Here is an 18,176-nt window from a genome sequence, read left to right as displayed (position 1 = left end):
ACCTTTAGCATTCCCTTTCCATCCATCATCCTGAATGAAAATATTTTGCAAATACATACTCTTTATTTGCCTAATGTTCAATTTCTGCTACTGAAATTGATCTCTTTAGCAACTACCCAGGAGACATTGCTTTAGGAAGGCAATTAACACCCTCTGGCATTCCTTTACCTGGACACCAGGGAAATTAGCTCTTTATCAGGGCCTTTAAAAATGTTCAGCTGTAAATCAAACAGCTAAATCAGAGAATCTTAAAGTTTAAGATTCTGACCCTACCAGTACAGATGTTGAAAAAACAAAAATCATGTGGTTATATTTTTCCTTATTTTATTTGTAAAAAGTGAAATATAACCCCTGAAACTAGCTATCATTTTTATTATTTCATCAAAAACAGCTTCATTAAATGAAGTAAACAGAAATGAACTTCCAAATTTGGTGAAACACAGTAATTACAGCACACTGATTATGTTATTAAGGATGCAGTAAACACAGTTGAGTTTCCAGTTTTGATTCGCATTTACTGGGAGAACATGCATAAAGCTCATTTAATACGTGTGTTTGAGCTGCCTAACTGGAAATTTAAGAATTTTAACCTTAAAGTCTACCAGTGCTCTCAAGACCACCATCAATAACACCTGTCAAATATCTGCTTATTTCAGAAGTTGCCTAAGATAAAAACTTCCCAGCAGTGAATCCTCCAAGCATTAACTGAGAGCTGAGAAGTCAGGCCTGACTGCACACACAACAGAAACCAGCTCTTGCATAAACTGGGGAAATCTTACTTGTATGAAAATCCTCTCTTTAGACCTCCTACCACTGCCCTACTTGTGGCACAAGAGACTCAAGGCAGAAAGTGCACCAGAGAACAAAACTGATGCAGACACCAGTTCTGTCAACTAAAGCCATCTAATGGCGCTCTCATCCAGCCCAGGCCCTGCTCCCACTTCTATGAGTTACGTTTTATAACTCTTAGCGCAACCCCTTTAATCCTTGCTCTTCCTCTTCCCACTAATACCTCCAGCTTAAAGTTTCAGGCTGTACAGAATTAAAATCCCACAGTCGTTAAGTTACATCTATAAAGACAATTACTATCTTAAACTGAAAAACAAATAACGTGATCAACTGCCATAAAATCTTCAAGTAGTGAACCTCAGTTAAGCAGAACAAACACTGGCTTTTGGGAGTCTACTAGACACTGAAAAAATATTTATTCAATTTTATCTACTAACCTAGATTAGATTATATTTGTATTGCTTTGGGGGGTTTCAGGGTTTTGGTGTTATTTGCTTTTTTTAATTCAAAATACATCTTTTAATTATATGAAATCACCCTCTGAAGCACTGTGTGAACAGACATTAGTTTATGTTATTATTGTATATTTCAACGGTTTTAAAAATTGCAGGTATTTCTATACTGTATGTATATTTGCAACACAGCAAAGCCTTCATTTGCATACCAACAGAAAAACACAAAAACTTTGTAAAAAAATTATTTAAATGCTGGTCTTGAAAGCACCAATTATCTGATTTTCTAATCACTGGCGTCAAGCAGTCTCAATGGAGGCCGGAAGGCCAACTTGAGCCTTTAGTCTTTCACCCCAGTGCATTAAAACACCTTTATGTGTGACATGTTTCTGGAACTGTCAAGGGAAAAAAATTTAAAGTCTAACTGAAGAGCTATTTTGAGCTTACTTCTATATTTATTCCTATAGAAAGTTCTAAATGTCAAGGAATGATAACAAGCAGCTGGCACACATTAAAGTGGAGCACAACTCAGAATATCTACTACAATTAACACAGTATATGGTACACTTGGACAGCAACTACACATCATTTTTCATTGAGCAGCAATCAGATTGCTTAAATAGCTGGCAAATTTTGTTTGTAGAAGCAGCTCCAAGACAGTTAAAGCTAAAATAATTCAAATTACCCCTTAAAAGAAAACTGACGAAAATAAACAAAAAAGAGAACAGGGGAAAAAGTTATCATAAAATGAGGCAAAATATAGTTTAATACCACCTGCCAAAGAATTTAGTTAAACACGACTGTGATTACCAAGTATTCAAAAGAGCAATTTCTGAAAAAAAATCTGAACTCTCTTATCCAGGGAAAAACCAACCAACCAAAAAACGCAGGGAACTCAGGAATGCTATATACATTTTTCTGAGTTAAATAAAAGGAATCAGCAGTTTTTTTCTCCCAGAAGTTCCTGAAAGAAAAACCCATGAACGCCCATGCAAGAAAAAGAGCATGTTACACTGTTTCAAATTACTTGAGATAAAAACTGCAGGGCGAGCATAATACACATGCATTTTATAACACATTGTGAGACTGTAACATTCTTTCTAAGTTAAAAACGACAAATTAAGACATTTTTATAACTAATATTTTTATAACCACAACTAAAACATACGCTGTTACTTGGAGGTATAAACCATTTAACTGTATGAAACAAAATTTGGTCGCCACCAAATAATGGTTTTCACAAGCCAAACAAACAGCTCCAAATTATCACCACCTCCAAGAGACAGTATTTAAGTACATTAATGGCAGGGATAGGGAATTACCAAGAAATTCATAAAATATTTAAAACCGGCCAATAATTCCTACTGTCTAAATATTCGGTTTTTTCTCCCTACAAAATAGTCAGCAGAACGTGATAAAGTCCAACTCCTCGTGTTTAACTCACCAATAAAGAGATCCCCTCCTCTGCCCAGAGAAAATCAACATCTCTCCAAGGCAGGTAAGTTTCAGTCCCACCCGCCGAAGCCCCGGAAGGATTTCGGTTGGGCTCGGTTGGGTTTCTGGGTCCCCAAGGACGCTCCCCCGCCCAAGCCACCGCCGGCGGGGGCCCGGTGGGTGCAGTCGGTGGTGCCGTCACGAAGCAGCTTCCCGGCGTCAGCTTGGCCATGACGGCGACGGGCTCCGAGCACATCCCGCCTCTCCTCGCCTCTCCTTCCCCCCAAGATGGAGGAGCCGCCTTCAGCCCGCTCCGCACGGGGAGCGGCCGTTCCGCTCCGGCCCCGCCGCAGCGTGAGCCAAAGGCTTCCTCCGGAGCCTCACACGGGGCCGCCGCCTCCTCTGGGCCGGGCCAGAGCGTGCCGTACTCGCACCCCGCTGCTCCCCGGGGAACCAAACCCGCACCCCCCCCACTCCCGAGCCGCTCCGGCCGCCCGCCCGCCTCCATTTTATAGCGAACCCAAAGGCAGCCAGGACGCCTTTCCCGCGACCTCCCTGCCGCAGCGGCGGCCCCGCTCCCACTCTCCCCCCGACCCGGTGCTTCTCCACCCGCCTCCCGCACTCACCGCGAGCAGGGAAGAGGGGGCTCTCGCCGCGGCCGCCGAGGGTCTCAGCCGCGCCGCGCCGCCATTTCCTCCTCGCTCCGCGGCAGCGCTGGGCGGGGCCGCCCCGCCCCCGCCACCATCGACACCGAGATGGCGGCGGCGGGGCCAGAGCGCCGCCCTTGGCGCGGGACTCTCGGAGGACCTGGCGGTCCCGCCCTCAGCGCCATAGCCACCGCTCTTGGGGGCTGCCGGTGCCCACACGGGACCCTCAGCGCCATGGTCACCGCTCTTGGGGGCTGCCGGTGCTCACACGGGACCCTCAGCGCCATGGTCACCGCTCTTGGGGGCTGCCGGTGCTCACACGGGACCCTCAGCGCCATAGCCACCGTTCTTGGGGGCTGCCGGTGCTCACACGGGACCCTCAGCGCCATGGCCACCGCTCCTCACACGGCGTGGCGCCTGCCCCCATTCTGTGCTCGCTCCCCGCGCCCCTCAGGGCTCCCTTAGGCCCGTTCCCGTTTCACCTCTCGCAAACCCGAGCTGATCCCGGGAACGGCAGCTTTGGCCACGATTCGTGAGGGTGGATGGGCAGCAGAGGAACATGGCAGAGGAGCCAAGCTGCTGCTGCACAGCCACCTGCTCACAGCAGCTGTGCTCCCCACCTGTGCACATACCACTGGGATTTGGTTGGGTTTTCTGTTCCACTCACACTGTTTGGCAAATTGCTGTTGTAATGCCTTCCTCTGGCACCAATGTTCTCTGAATGTTCTCTGAAATGTTCTCTGAATCTACTCATCCAATACCTCCACAGGAAACATCCTTCCTCAGTGAATAAGCTACTCAAAAAACACTGCAGGATCCAAGCTGCAACAAATAGCTACAGAGAAGTAACTTCCATTTACGCGCTGAATTCCTTCTGTCGCTTTTTGGGGCACTGGCACCCAGAAACATCCACACCTGACAGTCACTGAGGGATCCCAAGGGGTACAGAAGACCCCCAACACCATAGTGAGACTCCTGACCTGAAAACCTGAAGATAACTTAGACAGTTGAAGGCGTGAGGCTTGGCTCTTTGATTACCCTGATCCTGCACGTTTTTCCTCATGGGTTGAATAATACATGTTTCAGGTGGATTCCAGGTAGATATAGAGATTAAGGAATGAAAGCATTAGTTTTAAAAAAAAATCCTCCCTAGAAATAATTCTACAGAATTACAGGATTCTGTCAAGTAATTTGATTACATCTTTTAGGAGTCTATTCATGAGACTTCTAGTGGCAAAAGCTCAGGATAATGCTGGAAAACCTGCTATTAGCATAGTCAGCCTCTTTCTCCAGCTGGGCAGTTTTAATACTTCACCCAGGAACACCAAGAGGTAAAAAAACCACAACAGAGTCCTGTGCAAAAGTACAAAACACCACAATTACAGGCAAACAGGAATTCAGATTTTGTTCTGCAGCTACAGAGCTGCAATAAATGAAATTACATGGAGGGGAAATACCTTAGAGTTTGGTAGATGAAGCTGCTCTGTGATTTATGCTCTGGGAAAAGCTAATAAGATGCTTTTAATGGATAAATTTAGCATCTAGGGAGTGCTCAAAACCAGGAATTACACACCAACAGAGAGGGACCAGGCAAAACAAGGAATTGCACAGCAGCAGTGAACGGGAGATGCCTGCCATAAGGAATCCTACAGTGAAACAGGTATTAAATTCCTCTTACACACAATTAGTAAGAGGCTTAAACCACTTCAACATAATGGTGATTCAATCTGCACCCCCAGTAGTGCCACCTGAGCACACTACACTGTCAACCACAAAACCTCTACATCTTTGTGTTAAAGCCAGTCAGAGGATCTACCTTTGCTGACTAAACATGTGTCACTTTCATCAACAGCACACTTTAGTTCTTTCCTTGCCTCGTTGTCTTCCTAATTCTTTTCCTGTTACAGCCTAATTTCCTTTAATTTGGGGAATTTACTCCCGGGTTACTGGTCTGAATCTATTATCATTCTGGCAGCAAAGCAGGAGCAGCATTTTTGGTTATGAGTTTTGTTTCAGTTTAGGGCTTCTCTCCTGTAACATGCTGATAATTTGTTGCTGGTTTGAAATGAAAACTCTGCTGGGAAATCTTAGCAGGGATTAATAACCATCAATCAGCTTCTAAAACAGTCTAATAAGCACCTTACCTGTCTTTCCTCCTAAGACACCAGAGAAGCTTATGTTGAGATACCTACAAATCCCTCAGCACTAACTCTCCTTAAAACTTTTTTCCACTTCCTTCCAAAACCTTTTGGGTGGCCAGTGCACTGACTTTCCTCTGCAGCTGACACATCTTATATATGCCTTGGACTTCCCTAATTAATGGTGGTTTTAAACTCTGTGTTTCTAAAATTTGCTTCACTTATATTTGCAGTGTCTCACACAAGGGTTGTTACGTGTGACCCATAAAACCTTGTGACAGACACTAAGACATCACTGTTGTGTGGCACAATGCCTCCAGATCTGCAATGTCACGTCTCACCCACCTTCCCCTTAACCACTGTTTGAAGATGCACAACCCTTAAATATAAATACAACTTATTTTATGTTCATTCCTTCCCTCAGTTCTCTGCCACTGATTGCTCTGAGTGAGCCAATTACAGCAGCCAGGAAAAAACTGAAGATAAGAATCAGCCCATGAAAAGAGCATAGATGAAAGCAAACAAGCAAGTCCTTTTCCCTCCTCAGTCTCTGTCGATTTTGTTGTATTTAACAGATAATTAATACATTTAAGTCAGAAGAGACTACTTTCTGTTAGCTGTGCTCCAACTTTACCTTTTTTTCTTTTAGTGGAAAAAGGCCTCTGTCCTCAGAGCTCTGCACATCACAAAATAGACATGTCAGGTGTCAAGGTAATGCCTCTTCAGGATTCTTGATTCTCCAAGGCTCCTGGTGCTTATTTTCCAAAAAGACTAGATGAACAGAGAGAAATACTTTAATGAGGGTTAATCACATTCATATAAATAAAGTAAACCCTTTCTTTACCGGCTGGGGCAAACTTGCAGAATTTCCCCACTCTCTAATTCTAGGTAAATTCCTTCCCTTCAATATAAGCATTTTTGTGACTTCTCCTGGAATTAGTGACTTTAGTTTGGAATTCACTCCATGTAACTCCAAATATTAGTCATCAAAACACCTCTTTGAAATTAGGATTTAAAAAATTCTAATTCATGTAAAAAAAAAATCTATAAACTGCACCTACAGTTATTATAAGTTTCTTTTAATCTCAATTTTGTCATCTTGCCCACCAAAAATCCAACTTTTCATGTTACTACTGCCCTCATCTCAGTAAGATTCTTGTAGGACTGTGGCATATGGAAGCCAAATTTTGGGATAATTTCCCAAGAGCAAAGTAGTCATGCATTTTAATCCAACATGGGAGTCACAGGAGTATCCTGTAAGGTTTTCCCTGAGCAATAGAAGAAAAGGTTTTTTCCAACTTTTGGGAGAATTACAAAGGTTTTTGAAAGAAGAGAGTGTTTGGTGCTAGGAAAAGAGAGAATTATGTAGGAAACCTTTTCCTCTGCATTGTTGCATAGCTTTGGATCTTCCTAGAGTATAAAATATGTATCATTTATTACTCAAGATACTGCTCAATTCCCCAAACATGCAGAATTTTCATTGCACTCAGTGCATTAGTAGGGGAAAAAAAGGATGGATCAAGATTTCCATCCCTGGCAGTGTTCCAGGCCAGGTTGGACTGGGCTTGGAGCAACCTCATCACGTGGAAGGTGTCCCTACTCTCTATCAATTTGAAGCTTATTATTTCTTTTCCTACCACTGTGGTTCCTGATGAAATGCAGCTGGCCATGATACTCTGCATAGAATCAGGACTTAAGACTTTGTTCTTTGTGTATCTATTCCAACTTGGGATATTCTTCGGTTCTAATAAATTATTTATTACATTGTAGGTTTCCTCTGTTTCAACGTAAGCACAGTTGTAATGAAACTGAGTTGTTGAGCCTGGGCTTCATTAGTTACAAAATCAAGAGTGAAAAATGTACAACTGTGTCCATATTCCCCATATGTGAATGAAAGTACATTTTCCTGAGGAGTATCATTTGCAGCATTTCACATGGACAAGTGTACATTTTAAGCCTTAAATGCATTTTAAATGCACAAATCGAGGTTTTGTTGCAAAATTTTGAATATGTAAAATTTTCTGAAGGGAGGATGTTCTTTGAAGTTTTGGAGAAGTTAACAAAGTTTGGTAAAAAGAGCAGACTCAAAGAATGCAGAATTCATGGGCCACAAGGCCATCTGGCTGAACTCCAAGATAAGGAAGACACTAATAAAGCCAATTCAGCAATTGTTCTGAAATCAGCTCCAACTGGGTTAAAGGTAATTAGGGCAGGGGCAGATCGTGACCACTGATGGATCCAAACTGAGCATGCGGATTAATCAACTTGTAGCCAATGAACACTAACTCATTTGCTAAAATATATAAATAGTAAGAAATATTGATAGTTGGTGCGCCGGCTTTGTGGATTTGCTACCCAGCACCCATTTCTGCACAGAACTGTAAATAAATACCTCGACTCTATGTGTGGATTAGCTTCTAGTTCCCCGGGTGCAAGAACCTATTTTGGCAACATTGTGTTCCTGCTTTTTCTGCAGTGACCTATAAACCCCGGAGTGGGTTCATCAACGCCTCAGCAGCCACCAGGCGTTTTGACAGAGACCATCAATCCTCAGCCACGACAGTACCCAGCCCAGCCGATCAACACACGTGGAAACTGCCGGGGCTGCACAGGGATATCGCAGGCTTTGCCTGCCCGTTTCCCTGGCAGGTGGTGGGGCCGTAGCTCCCACGGCCGCTCCTGACAACCGCTGCTCGCACCGGCCCCGCTGTGTCCGTGCACGAGCCGCCGCCTCACACGGCGGTTCCTGCGCCCCTCGCGTCGAGCACGGCCCGGATCAGCCTCCACCTCCGCTGCTCGCGACCGGGCCGGTGGTCCGTGCCGTGAGGCGAGCGGGGAGCGGACGCGCAAACCAGTAGGAGGAGGAGGCGGACGCGTCCCTCAGGGCTCCGTGTCCGCCATGGCCGCCGTGGCCACCCCCGCCGCCTCAGCGCTGCCCCGGCTCCGCTCCGCGGTCGCGTGTTCTCGCCCGCTCCCCACGCGCTGATTGGCCGCGAGCGCCGCTCTCGCGAGACCCGCGCGCCTGCGGCCCGGCGGAGGCGGCGGAGGCCCCGCGTTCGTGCGTCGGAGCGGCCCTGGGCGCGCGCGGTAAGATGGCGGTGGGGGGGCCGCGCCGGCCTCGGGCCAAGGCGGGAGAGGGGCCTTCACCCTGAGCCGGACCCGCCGGTCCGGCCGGCGCCCGCCCGCCGCGGCTGCCGCGAAGGCGCCGGGCCTGTGGCGAGCGGGGCCCAGCGCTCCCGTGGCCCAACGCCCCTGTGGCCCGCGGAGGGCCGGGCCGGGGCGGCGGGGGAAGCCGGGGCCGCAGCGAGCTGAGTCGGGCCGCAGCATCGGCCCGGGGCGGCGGGAGCCCCGTTCCCCCAGCGCGATTGTGGGCGGCGGAACGCGGGGCCGGGAGTGATCGGGGCCCGGGCGGGTCGCACTCCCGCTGTTGGAGTTGCCGGGTGCGGGGTGGATTCGGCCGCGGGTTAGAGAAGGGAGAACCTGTTGGAAGCGGCTCACGATGAGGAGTCGCGCTGCCGCTCGTCTTGTCTGACACAGTGGCGGTGCCTGTTGCTGTTGTTGTGGCCGCCTGCCCTCCCTTTTCGCTGCCCCCGTGGTCGTGAGTTTGAGGTAGAAATCGTTAAATGCGGCTTTGGTAAAATGCTTTGCTTGCCAATCCGAACAAAAATACTGTCTAGAAAAATAGTGGAGATAACGTTTTAGTAGCGCTGACAGGAGAACTTCTGGGGACAGCAAAGCTGAGCTGATGTAAAGCTTTAAACTCTTACCCAGAGTTGTACACAGGTTAATATACCATGTACAGTTTTGTAGCTGTGCAATGTAGGGAGCTGTCCGAAGTTTTGGTTAAGATTTAATGCGGAGACTGTTTACGTAGGCATTGCTGTGTTTGTCACAGTCTTCATGGCTGGCTGTCAAACTCTGATTCGCTGGTTTCACGCTGTGATGCTGTATGTCCTGTGTAAATTCTATGCAAGATTTACATGGAGTGGATTTAACAGTAAGTAGAAGAAGATGGTATTTAAATTTTTTATTCGGAGATTTCTGAAAGAAGCTTTAAAGCCTGACAAATATATATGGAAGAGTGCAGGAATGAGGAGGAAAAAAGTGCAAAACTCTGGTTGAAGATTAAAGGGTCAATTTTGGAGTATTAATTTAAAAGATCTCATAGAAAACTCTAAAGATGGCAGTAACACAATTCTTAAACACATTAAACTTATTTCTTCTTTAATCATATTGAGATGCTTTTCTTTTGTAGTTGGAGTCCAGGATGAGTTATGCAGAAAAACCTGATGAAATCACGAAAGATGAATGGATGGAAAAGCTTAATAACTTACATATCCAGAGAGCAGACATGAACCGCCTTATCATGAACTACCTTGTCACAGGTAAAAATGGGTGGTAATGCCTGGAGGCTCTTAATGTGTGTCATATACTCTATCTCTTTGGGGTACAATATGGAACTGGATGGAGTGAAGGGCTGTGAGAATTTTGTGATTGCTGTTGGCTTCTCTTAGCAAAGCCCAACTGCTCTGGTGTTCTCTTAGCTGCAGACCGACAAAGAATCAGAGACTGAGCAGTTCTCATGGAATACAGATGACATTTATGAGCCTGAACTCTCCTGCTAAATGATAGAGAAAACAAAGTGTTTTCTGCAGTGCTGTAAACATGACCTGCTTCTCCGTGATGTCCTTTTTTGTGCCATTGAAACAGCTCAAGATAAGTTGCTGTTGTTAAATAACAGTCTGAAAGCTGCAAGAACAACTATAGGAAGCAAGTTTTAACTGCGCAGAAAGATAAACTCCGAAAGGGCATGATTGTCAAAATAATTTAGGACCAGAATATTAACCCCTTCAGCACAGGGCCTGCCTTTATACTTAGAACAACCCAAACCCTTTGGGAATTGTTGCTAGTAATTAGGTGCATGCCATCCCAGGAAGCTGTGCTAGGGCGGAGGCGTTTGTATCCATCTACACCCCTGTTTACACTGAGCGTAGGTAAATTCTCTAGGTTGAAGGAAGGGCATCTTAGTGGGTGGTGTAAATCAGTTTTGTGTCTTATGAATGCAAGACCTGGGATTTAAAAAACTTTTATAACATTAAATGCTACACAAGAAAGCAAATTTCTTTCTTCTTGTCTGTTTTCATCTCAGAAAAACTGCTGGATCTGTGTTAACAGATCTGGGGCTGGAGGACAAAGCAAAACCACCCACTTGAAAATGTGACTTTCACAATCTCATTTTGCAATAAGCACAGTGCTTTATTTAAGTATAAAAGAGGCTTCCATGTTAAGAGGTATTGCACCGCAAATTGCTTCCCTGGAGAGTGAGCATACATGAGTTCAGAATGAATTAAGCATTTACTCTTAGATGCCTGTTGGATAAATGACTTTGTATATAGAGAAGAATTTTTCACAATTTTGGGTTAATCTTTAAACCCCCAAATTGCACAAGCAACATACAAATATTTTCATTTAAGCTGATAGGTTTTCTTCTGAAGTGTTTCATACAATACATTCTATGGGTAAAATATTCCTATTTCAGAGGGCTTTAAAGAAGCAGCAGAGAAATTTCGGATGGAGTCTGGAATTGAACCCAGTGTGGATTTAGAGACTCTGGATGAAAGAATAAAAATCCGTGAGATGATCTTGAAAGGACAGATCCAGGAAGCCATTGCATTGATAAACAGCCTCCATCCAGAGCTGCTGGATACCAACAGATATCTCTACTTTCATTTGCAGGTGAGGACACGTGGCAAACTTTTATCTTTGTCTTAGAGTTTGCTGAGAGAATGGGAAAAGTAGTGAAGAAATTAAGGTTATGTTGGAGATTTGTGATTGAACATGGATGAAATTGTGGATGTTCTTGGCGTTTTTTTGTAGCAATGGGAAATTTTGTGGCATGGTACAGGAGCCACCATATACAGTTATTAACATAATAACTTTTAGTAATCCATCTTCTCTAACCCTGTTACTCAAAAGCACCAAGTTCCCTTTTTCAGTAGATTTTGCAGCCAAATTGCTGCTCCTTGTCTCACACATTGAGAAAAATTGACCTCAAACTGTCAAATTACAGATTAGTGTTTGTCTCAGATTACACACCAGTGTCTGAATCTTCCAGGCTTGAAATAATGGAGATTTGTTAATTTGTTGGGCTAATATTGCTGTGTCTTTCGTGTGTAGCAACAGCACTTGATTGAACTGATTCGGCAGCGTGAGACCGAGGCAGCTCTGGAATTTGCTCAGACCCAATTAGCAGAACAAGGGGAGGAGAGCAGGGAATGCCTGACAGAAATGGAGCGCACGCTGGCTCTGCTTGCCTTTGATAATCCCGAAGAATCACCATTTGGAGACTTGCTGAACATGATGCAGCGACAGAAGGTAGTCCTTTCTCAAAGGGAACTGATGTCTTTTATATGTATGTTATGAAAATAAAATCTAAATATTTTTGAAATGCTTAGAAAAAACTTACATAGTGATATGCAAAAGAACAGAAGTGTTTGTTGAGCAAAATTTAAAAAAATGGTGTTAATATATTCCAAATGTATTCAACTGCTTGGCTCTCTTCCTTGCATTCTCCAGGCTTGTAGTCTGTGGAGCTTTGTCCTGGCCATTCCTGAGGAATTAGCACACTAGGTGTGATATTCCCAGTGTCTGCATGACTTTAGCAGTGTTAATTATATGAAAACTGTCATTGAACTCCAGTTTTTCTTTTCCAGGTATGGAGTGAGGTTAATCAAGCTGTTCTAGACTATGAAAATCGTGAATCAACACCCAAGTTGGCAAAGTTACTGAAACTACTACTGTGGGCTCAGAATGAGCTGGACCAGAAGAAAGTGAAATACCCCAAAATGACAGACCTCAGCAAGGGGACAATTGAAGAGCCCAAGTAAAACGTGTGCAGATGGACATCAAAAAATCTTAGCACTGCACAGTATACATTTATATCAGTCTGTGACTGAAATATTTTTACTACAGTACAGCACTCAATTCAGATTTTTCAATGAACATCTAATTTGAAGGGAGAAAAGTCCCTTTTAAATGCTGCAAAAACTGCATTGAAAGGCGCTGTATCTCTTTGGAAGTCTGACTTAGGCTATGCACTATAATACATTTTTAAAAAAAAAAAAAACAATTAAACAGGACAGGAAAAATAGCATTTTTAAAAATCCAGAACTCAAGCTTTCTAATTGGCTGCTGATGCCTAGTTTAGTGGCCAGTGAGTTAATATGGAGTTATATTGGCAACTGTTCAGTTTAACTGTCTCCTGTTTGAAATGTGTATATAGAACAGTGAATATTTTCTACCTTTAAGTTATAGCCAGATATACATTCCCCTTAAAAGTAACTGGTCAAGTTTTCATCTATAAACTTTGCAGTAAGGTCGAACTTTTGCTTAGGAAATAGTGTACAAACTTGTAAATCATAATTTAAGGACTTTTGTTTTGTTTTGTTTTTTTCTTCCTTGTTTCTGACTTCTTGGTGCTTTATATGGTGAGAGCTATGTTCATAATGGATCAGTGACCCATCTTTTCAGGAGGAGTATTGATGAAAATAGGTTTTCTCTTAATATTCAAAAATGACCAAAATGGCCCCAGAGGCATTTGAGGTTTTTTTTTTTTTAACAGGGGCCTTTTCCCCTTTATGTTAAATTTGCAGTGATTCCAGGTGGCTGCTAAAGCTTTGAGGGCCACTGGATGTCTGTAAGCTGAAAGACTCATATTAGAAAAACAAGTGGTGGGGAGAGATGCTTGTGGAGGCCTCTGATGCATCATCTTGTGCAGGATCTGCCTTCATGCTTGCTGAATAAGAATTGTAGTTTTAGAGCTACTTGGGCTGTTTTTATGCCTTGAACTAAGCAAAGCAGGGCTGTCTAAAACCAGGAATTTGCATTTTCTCACTTCTTCCATACCTTTCTGAAGAGATGCAGTTCATCCTCATCTGTATTTGTTTACTGGCTGTCCTCACTCCAGTTAGAACTATAGTTTCAATGTGAAGTCCAGACTTTCAAGTCAACAAATTGTAATCTTCTGGGTATGGGATGTTCTGGTCGAGTGATTGCAGCGCTGCACACTGGTTTATACCCAGTGGCAGGAAGTACTAATCTTGCCAAATCTATCTCTAGATTTTTAGGTCTGTAGATCAAGTTTTGCCCACCACAGAGCAAGCTGATGAGTGAAACATTTAACATCATGAGACACAGGCAGTTGTCACACCAGTCCCATACTGTACATAATCTAGTCTTGTATGGTAGGTATTACCCTGTAGAATGAAACTTAGTTTTCACTTAATTTTACTGGAATACTTAATGCATTAAACTGTATAAAGCTTTGCAGATACACTTGGCTTAGGGGAACTAACAAAACCTGTTACTGATTGCATTACTGTGAACACTGTTTACTTGTGTAGCTGTTTTGGGGGGGAAGCCATTGTTTGTTAAGCAGCTGTGAGAGATGCAGAGCACCAAGGTTAAGCGAGATGATGGATGAAACAAAATCATTTGTTCCCATTTCTTACTGATTGTTCTGTTCTCCGCTTTGTGGCATTTGTGGTAGGGAGGTCTACAAGTTTATATATAACAAGCAAGGTATCAGTAGCCCCCTAGCTACAGCAGCAGTCTGGCTTTCCTTCACCCAGGCTGGTTATTCTAACAACAAACTTTTAACAGTTGTGGGTTTGGTTGTTTTGGGTTTTTTTTAATTTTTTTTTTTTTTTAAGTCGGTTGATGTCTGAAAACCATGTATAACTTTTAGTTTGTGAGAAACTGTATGGTTAATGTAACTTTGTTTAATAACAAACTGCAGAAACAAAACTGGAATAGCTCTAATTTCTTCATGTAGGACTGATCAGCTTTTCCTCTGTGTTCTGACACTTGTGTTGTTGAATCTCCTGTAAAGCTTCTCCTGGGTGAAGTGGAAAGTGGTTGCGGTTTTGTGGCACGATGAGCATTTTTCTCTATGAGAAATGCAGTATTATGGCCCTGGGTGAGAAGTTCACTGTCCTCCTAGAACGCTACCTTAATTCCATCGAGTATTTGGGCAATGATTGAGCATAGATTACTTGAATTTCCACTAGCTTGTTTTTTTTCCATTAAAAAATAAACACATTTTTTAAGGGGTTTAATATAAAATTAGTCTAGATCTATTTCACTTTGTTTTATGAACATGCCACATTGATAAGCAGCTTTAATCTGTAAAGTTTTTGGTAACTGCAAGAAGATACTCGAAAGCTATGCATTTTAGAGAAAGCATAAAGGTAGTGATATTGGTACTTCTAAGGATCTTTATATTAGTGTATATAAAATAGTTTGCATATACAAATATAATATATAATCTGTTTGAAATATTCTTGAATGGTAGGGGCTGTGAAACATATTATAATTTATGGAAATATTGTACACAGTAAACAGATGTCTCAGTACACAAATGAATTTTTGTCATATGCATGAGAAGTGTCTTATTTGGTGACTACTAATGAATGGGCTTTTGTTAACCCATTTTTGTTAGATAACCACTTTAACAAATACCATTAAATTCCACTTTGATCAGTTTGCTTTAGTGTAAAAATACATATTTTGTTCCACTGAATTTAGAACAATATGAAAATAACTTTTGTAAGAAGATTTGTTCCAAACCTGACGTTGGCAGACAGGTGTGGTCATTAGAGGTGGTGCACTCATCCTCCCCCAGCCTTGCCTTTGGTGAAAGCAAATAAGACTTTTTCATTCATGCCATGTATGTGGAGAAGCTGGATTGTAAAATATCCTGTCTTATACCTCTGCAGAAAGGCTGCATAGCAGGTGTGTTTTGATTAGGCTACAAATCTCCCTCCTTTTCCCAAAGCCATCACCTCCCTGTAACTGTCTGTGCTGTTCCCGTGTTTTGTTTCTGCCTGTCAAATCTAAGCTGAGCTGTGGCTGCTTCTGTTGTACCAAGGAGGGATTTTGGAAGGGTGGGGGTTCACAGACTTCCCTGAAGATAAAATTGTGGTGGTACTTGGAGAAATACTTGCTGAACTTTAATTTTATATAGCTGGAAAAGCAGAGGCTGCTGCACAGAAACTTAACAGTAGAGTTTTGAGTAAAGCATTTCCTCTCAAGACTTTTGAAGAGGCATACACCTTTAAGCCAGGTGAAGTACCTCTCTCTAAGATGATTTAATTGAAACACTTTCAGCTTCTTCCATCCACATTAAAGATAAATTGAAAAGAATTCTGACTCCTTTCCACTCCTTGTAAGTACAGGAAAAGCCACTACATTATTCCAGGATGATTTTATTGTTTTTAATTTGTAAAATTTATGCTTTGTATGCTTGAGTATAAGCTTAAAGGCATTACTTAAAAAAATCCTTGACTAGCTGAGTGTTGTTGGACTTATTTCAAACCACCTTGTGTCCAAGTGGGTTACAAAGCTCATTAAATGGAGTTGGATCCCTGTGTGTTGTGTCTTCACGGGAAACGGGGCTGCTGCTGTCAGCCACGGCTGAGAGCATCCTTGAGAGCCAGAATAGAACAGGATATGGAGTCCTCTTTGCCCCAAATCTGCCTTGAGGCTACGGGTTCTGACCTGCACTGTAGCTCTCTCTTCCCTCCAGAAGCGACATCGTGTCAGGAATTGTTTCTGCTCTGCTGTCCTTAACAAAAAGGGATGAGGAGGGTTTGTAGCTTTTGTGTGAGAATGTCCCCAGCCCTGCTCGGTGCTTGGAGTGCTCAGCTGAGCAGAGACAGAACACAAAGGTCATGAACAGCACCCTCAAAACCATTTGTACTACTCCATGGGCACCTTGAAGTGCTACAAACTATTTTTATTCCCTTCTACTCCTCTCCAGCTTTCACCTGATTAAGTTAAGCACAAAGTTGATCAAACCACTGGTGGGCTGCAGGTTGATGTTTTCAAGCACCTCAGATGAGAAGGCCCTGCATGTTGTCGTGTTCTTTATGAAGATGACAACAGGGTTGCGACAGTAGTTACATGAGCATTCCAACAATATCCTGCTACCTTGTCTCACCTGGATCAATTGCTGTAAGGAAGTTGCTGTTCATTTACAAACGGGCTGTTGGCCAGCTTCTCTGAAAATTTGCTTTTTTTCAGTGTATTGCTGCCTAGTAATTTTGCCGAGTTGGATTATTTGGCAGTAGAAACCCACATGTGTTTTCTTTATTGTGTGGAGAAGTTGCATTGAAACTGCTCTGGGTTGTGGAACTTTGAAGCTGCAATCACTGTCCTGTCAGGAGACAGCCGTTGCCCTTCATGGAACGTATGAGCCTATTGCTCCTTTCACACCCTTTCAGGATTTGATCCTAATCTGTGTTTAACTTCATAAAATCTTCAAATAACTCAACCATTGTATGGAAAAACTATAGGGATAGTAAATGTCAGGTCAAATATCAACCCAATAAACTTTTGTTTGGTTGAATGTTTTGACAGGTTAAGCTGAACACAGGAAAAATGAGAGGAGCTTGTGTTCTTGTGTAAGATTATTTTCTTTAGTTAGCACCTTTCTTCTGAGCTGATTCCATTTGTCATTTAATCAGCTTGGTGGGAGGTTTGCTTGTGGAAAATAATACAGCAGTGAAAGGAACGATGGCTGTATATTTACTCTTTAAACTTATTTATGTGAATGTGATGTATGTTGCAGTCAAACACTTTCAACTGCAACTAGTTTGGACAATGAAAGTAACTTCTTATCTGGGAGGCAGAGTAGTCAAGCTCCTAATTGAAGAGGTGACACTGAGCAGGACAAGGAGAGGAGCCAACGAGTACAAAAATAATGAAAACTTGTGCTTGATTTCCAAATCGACTAGTAACTTACTAAAAGTATGATTCATTGTTGCAGTGTCAGTGTTGAAAATGTTTGCACCCCTCGGCGGTGAGACTGAACACAGGATCCCTTGTACCTGGCTGTGAGTTCCTAAGTTTTCTGGATCTGTGGTTACTCTACCATGCCCAAGGCCTCTTCAGTTCTTTTCTGAGCTTATTACATGGATTTCACTTCTGTAGTTACATCAGAGCTCATCTCCCCTCCTGCCTCAAGTTAACAACTCCAAACATACAGTTTAAAAACCCAACATACATTGAACAATGATTTACATTTTTGGCTGCAATTTGCCATGACTTGGCTCCCTCTTCTGGAAAAGGGGACAGTAGCAGAGTGAATAAAAATACTCCATAGTTTCATTTCCTGCTCAAATGAAGGAAGGAAAGCCTACGACTGAATGAGAGCTGAGGTGGTTACTACACGTGGCTCCCCTCCGTCTCTACTTGCAGGAAAGCTCATTGTATTTGTGTTCTCGGTATTCAGCAGGTCTGTGTGACTGGGCCTGACTATGCCATGGGCCTTTTGGGGAAGATCTCTTTTCTCTGAAGAAGAAATACTAAAGCAAAGGATAAAGCATGACTTGATGATTTTTGCTTTTTCAGCAACCTTTCTGGATCTGTCTTTGGTGTGTAAGGAACCAAATTTTTGCTATTTCATTCTCAAGGGTTCACCTCAATAATAGTGTTATGCCTCCTGATTTATGTAGCAAACTGTTCATCAGGGACCTGCCAAGGGATTCATGTTGGGAGAAGGATGTTTGAATTATTAGTCTGCTAAATACTGGTCTGCTAAAGGCTCAATTCCACCAAGGATTTAGAGGTTTCTGGCTGCAGGAATAGCGGACAGGAGGTGTCTGCTCTGCACCTGCGTGTTTTGGTGCAGTCCAGCAGCTCTGGTACCTTTCCCG

At 43.1% G+C, this 18,176-nt stretch overlaps 2 protein-coding genes across 3 annotated transcripts in view; one reads left to right on the top strand and one right to left on the bottom strand.

The window, feature by feature from the left end:
• Positions 1–3,412, bottom strand: part of DIDO1 (death inducer-obliterator 1) — a 48,460-nt gene extending 45,048 nt beyond the window's left edge. The window contains exon 1 of the mRNA XM_014254073.2: positions 3,302–3,412. The gene's annotated coding sequence lies outside the window, so the exon portion shown is untranslated. The remainder of the gene's footprint in view (positions 1–3,301) is intronic.
• Positions 3,413–8,467: 5,055 nt separating this feature from the next.
• GID8 (GID complex subunit 8 homolog) lies at positions 8,468–15,810 on the top strand. Of its 2 annotated transcripts, none has more exons than XM_014254079.2 (5): positions 8,468–8,547; positions 9,716–9,845; positions 11,000–11,196; positions 11,638–11,835; positions 12,174–15,810. In XM_014254079.2, exons 2-5 carry the CDS (start codon positions 9,728–9,730, stop codon positions 12,345–12,347), a joined length of 687 nt encoding a protein of 228 aa, XP_014109554.1. In that variant the 5' UTR covers positions 8,468–8,547; positions 9,716–9,727; the 3' UTR covers positions 12,348–15,810. The 2 variants fall into 2 exon arrangements, with proteins under 2 accessions (XP_014109554.1, XP_005524864.1); XM_005524807.3 differs by lacking the exon at positions 8,468–8,547 and adding an exon at positions 8,929–9,069.
• Positions 15,811–18,176: the final 2,366 nt, after the last annotated feature.

The sequence above is a fragment of the Pseudopodoces humilis genome, chromosome 19 (assembly GCF_049639895.1).
Source record: "Pseudopodoces humilis isolate 2021_Gansu_Grassland_sample_001 chromosome 19, ASM4963989v1, whole genome shotgun sequence".
Classification (NCBI taxonomy): domain Eukaryota; kingdom Metazoa; phylum Chordata; class Aves; order Passeriformes; family Paridae; genus Pseudopodoces; species Pseudopodoces humilis.
This window is presented reverse-complemented; position numbering and strand designations above follow the sequence as displayed.

What these genes read in the sequence shown, in the direction of transcription:
- GID8 (XM_014254079.2), top strand. Translation starts at nt 9,728, where the DNA reads ATGAGTTATGCAGAAAAACCTGATGAAATCACGAAAGATGAATGGATG. An exon ending in CATGAACTACCTTGTCACAG is followed by an intron (nt 9,846 to 10,999) that starts GTAAAAATGGGT and finishes TTCCTATTTCAG; the next exon opens with AGGGCTTTAAAGAAGCAGCA. An exon ending in ATCTCTACTTTCATTTGCAG is followed by an intron (nt 11,197 to 11,637) that starts GTGAGGACACGT and finishes TTTCGTGTGTAG; the next exon opens with CAACAGCACTTGATTGAACT.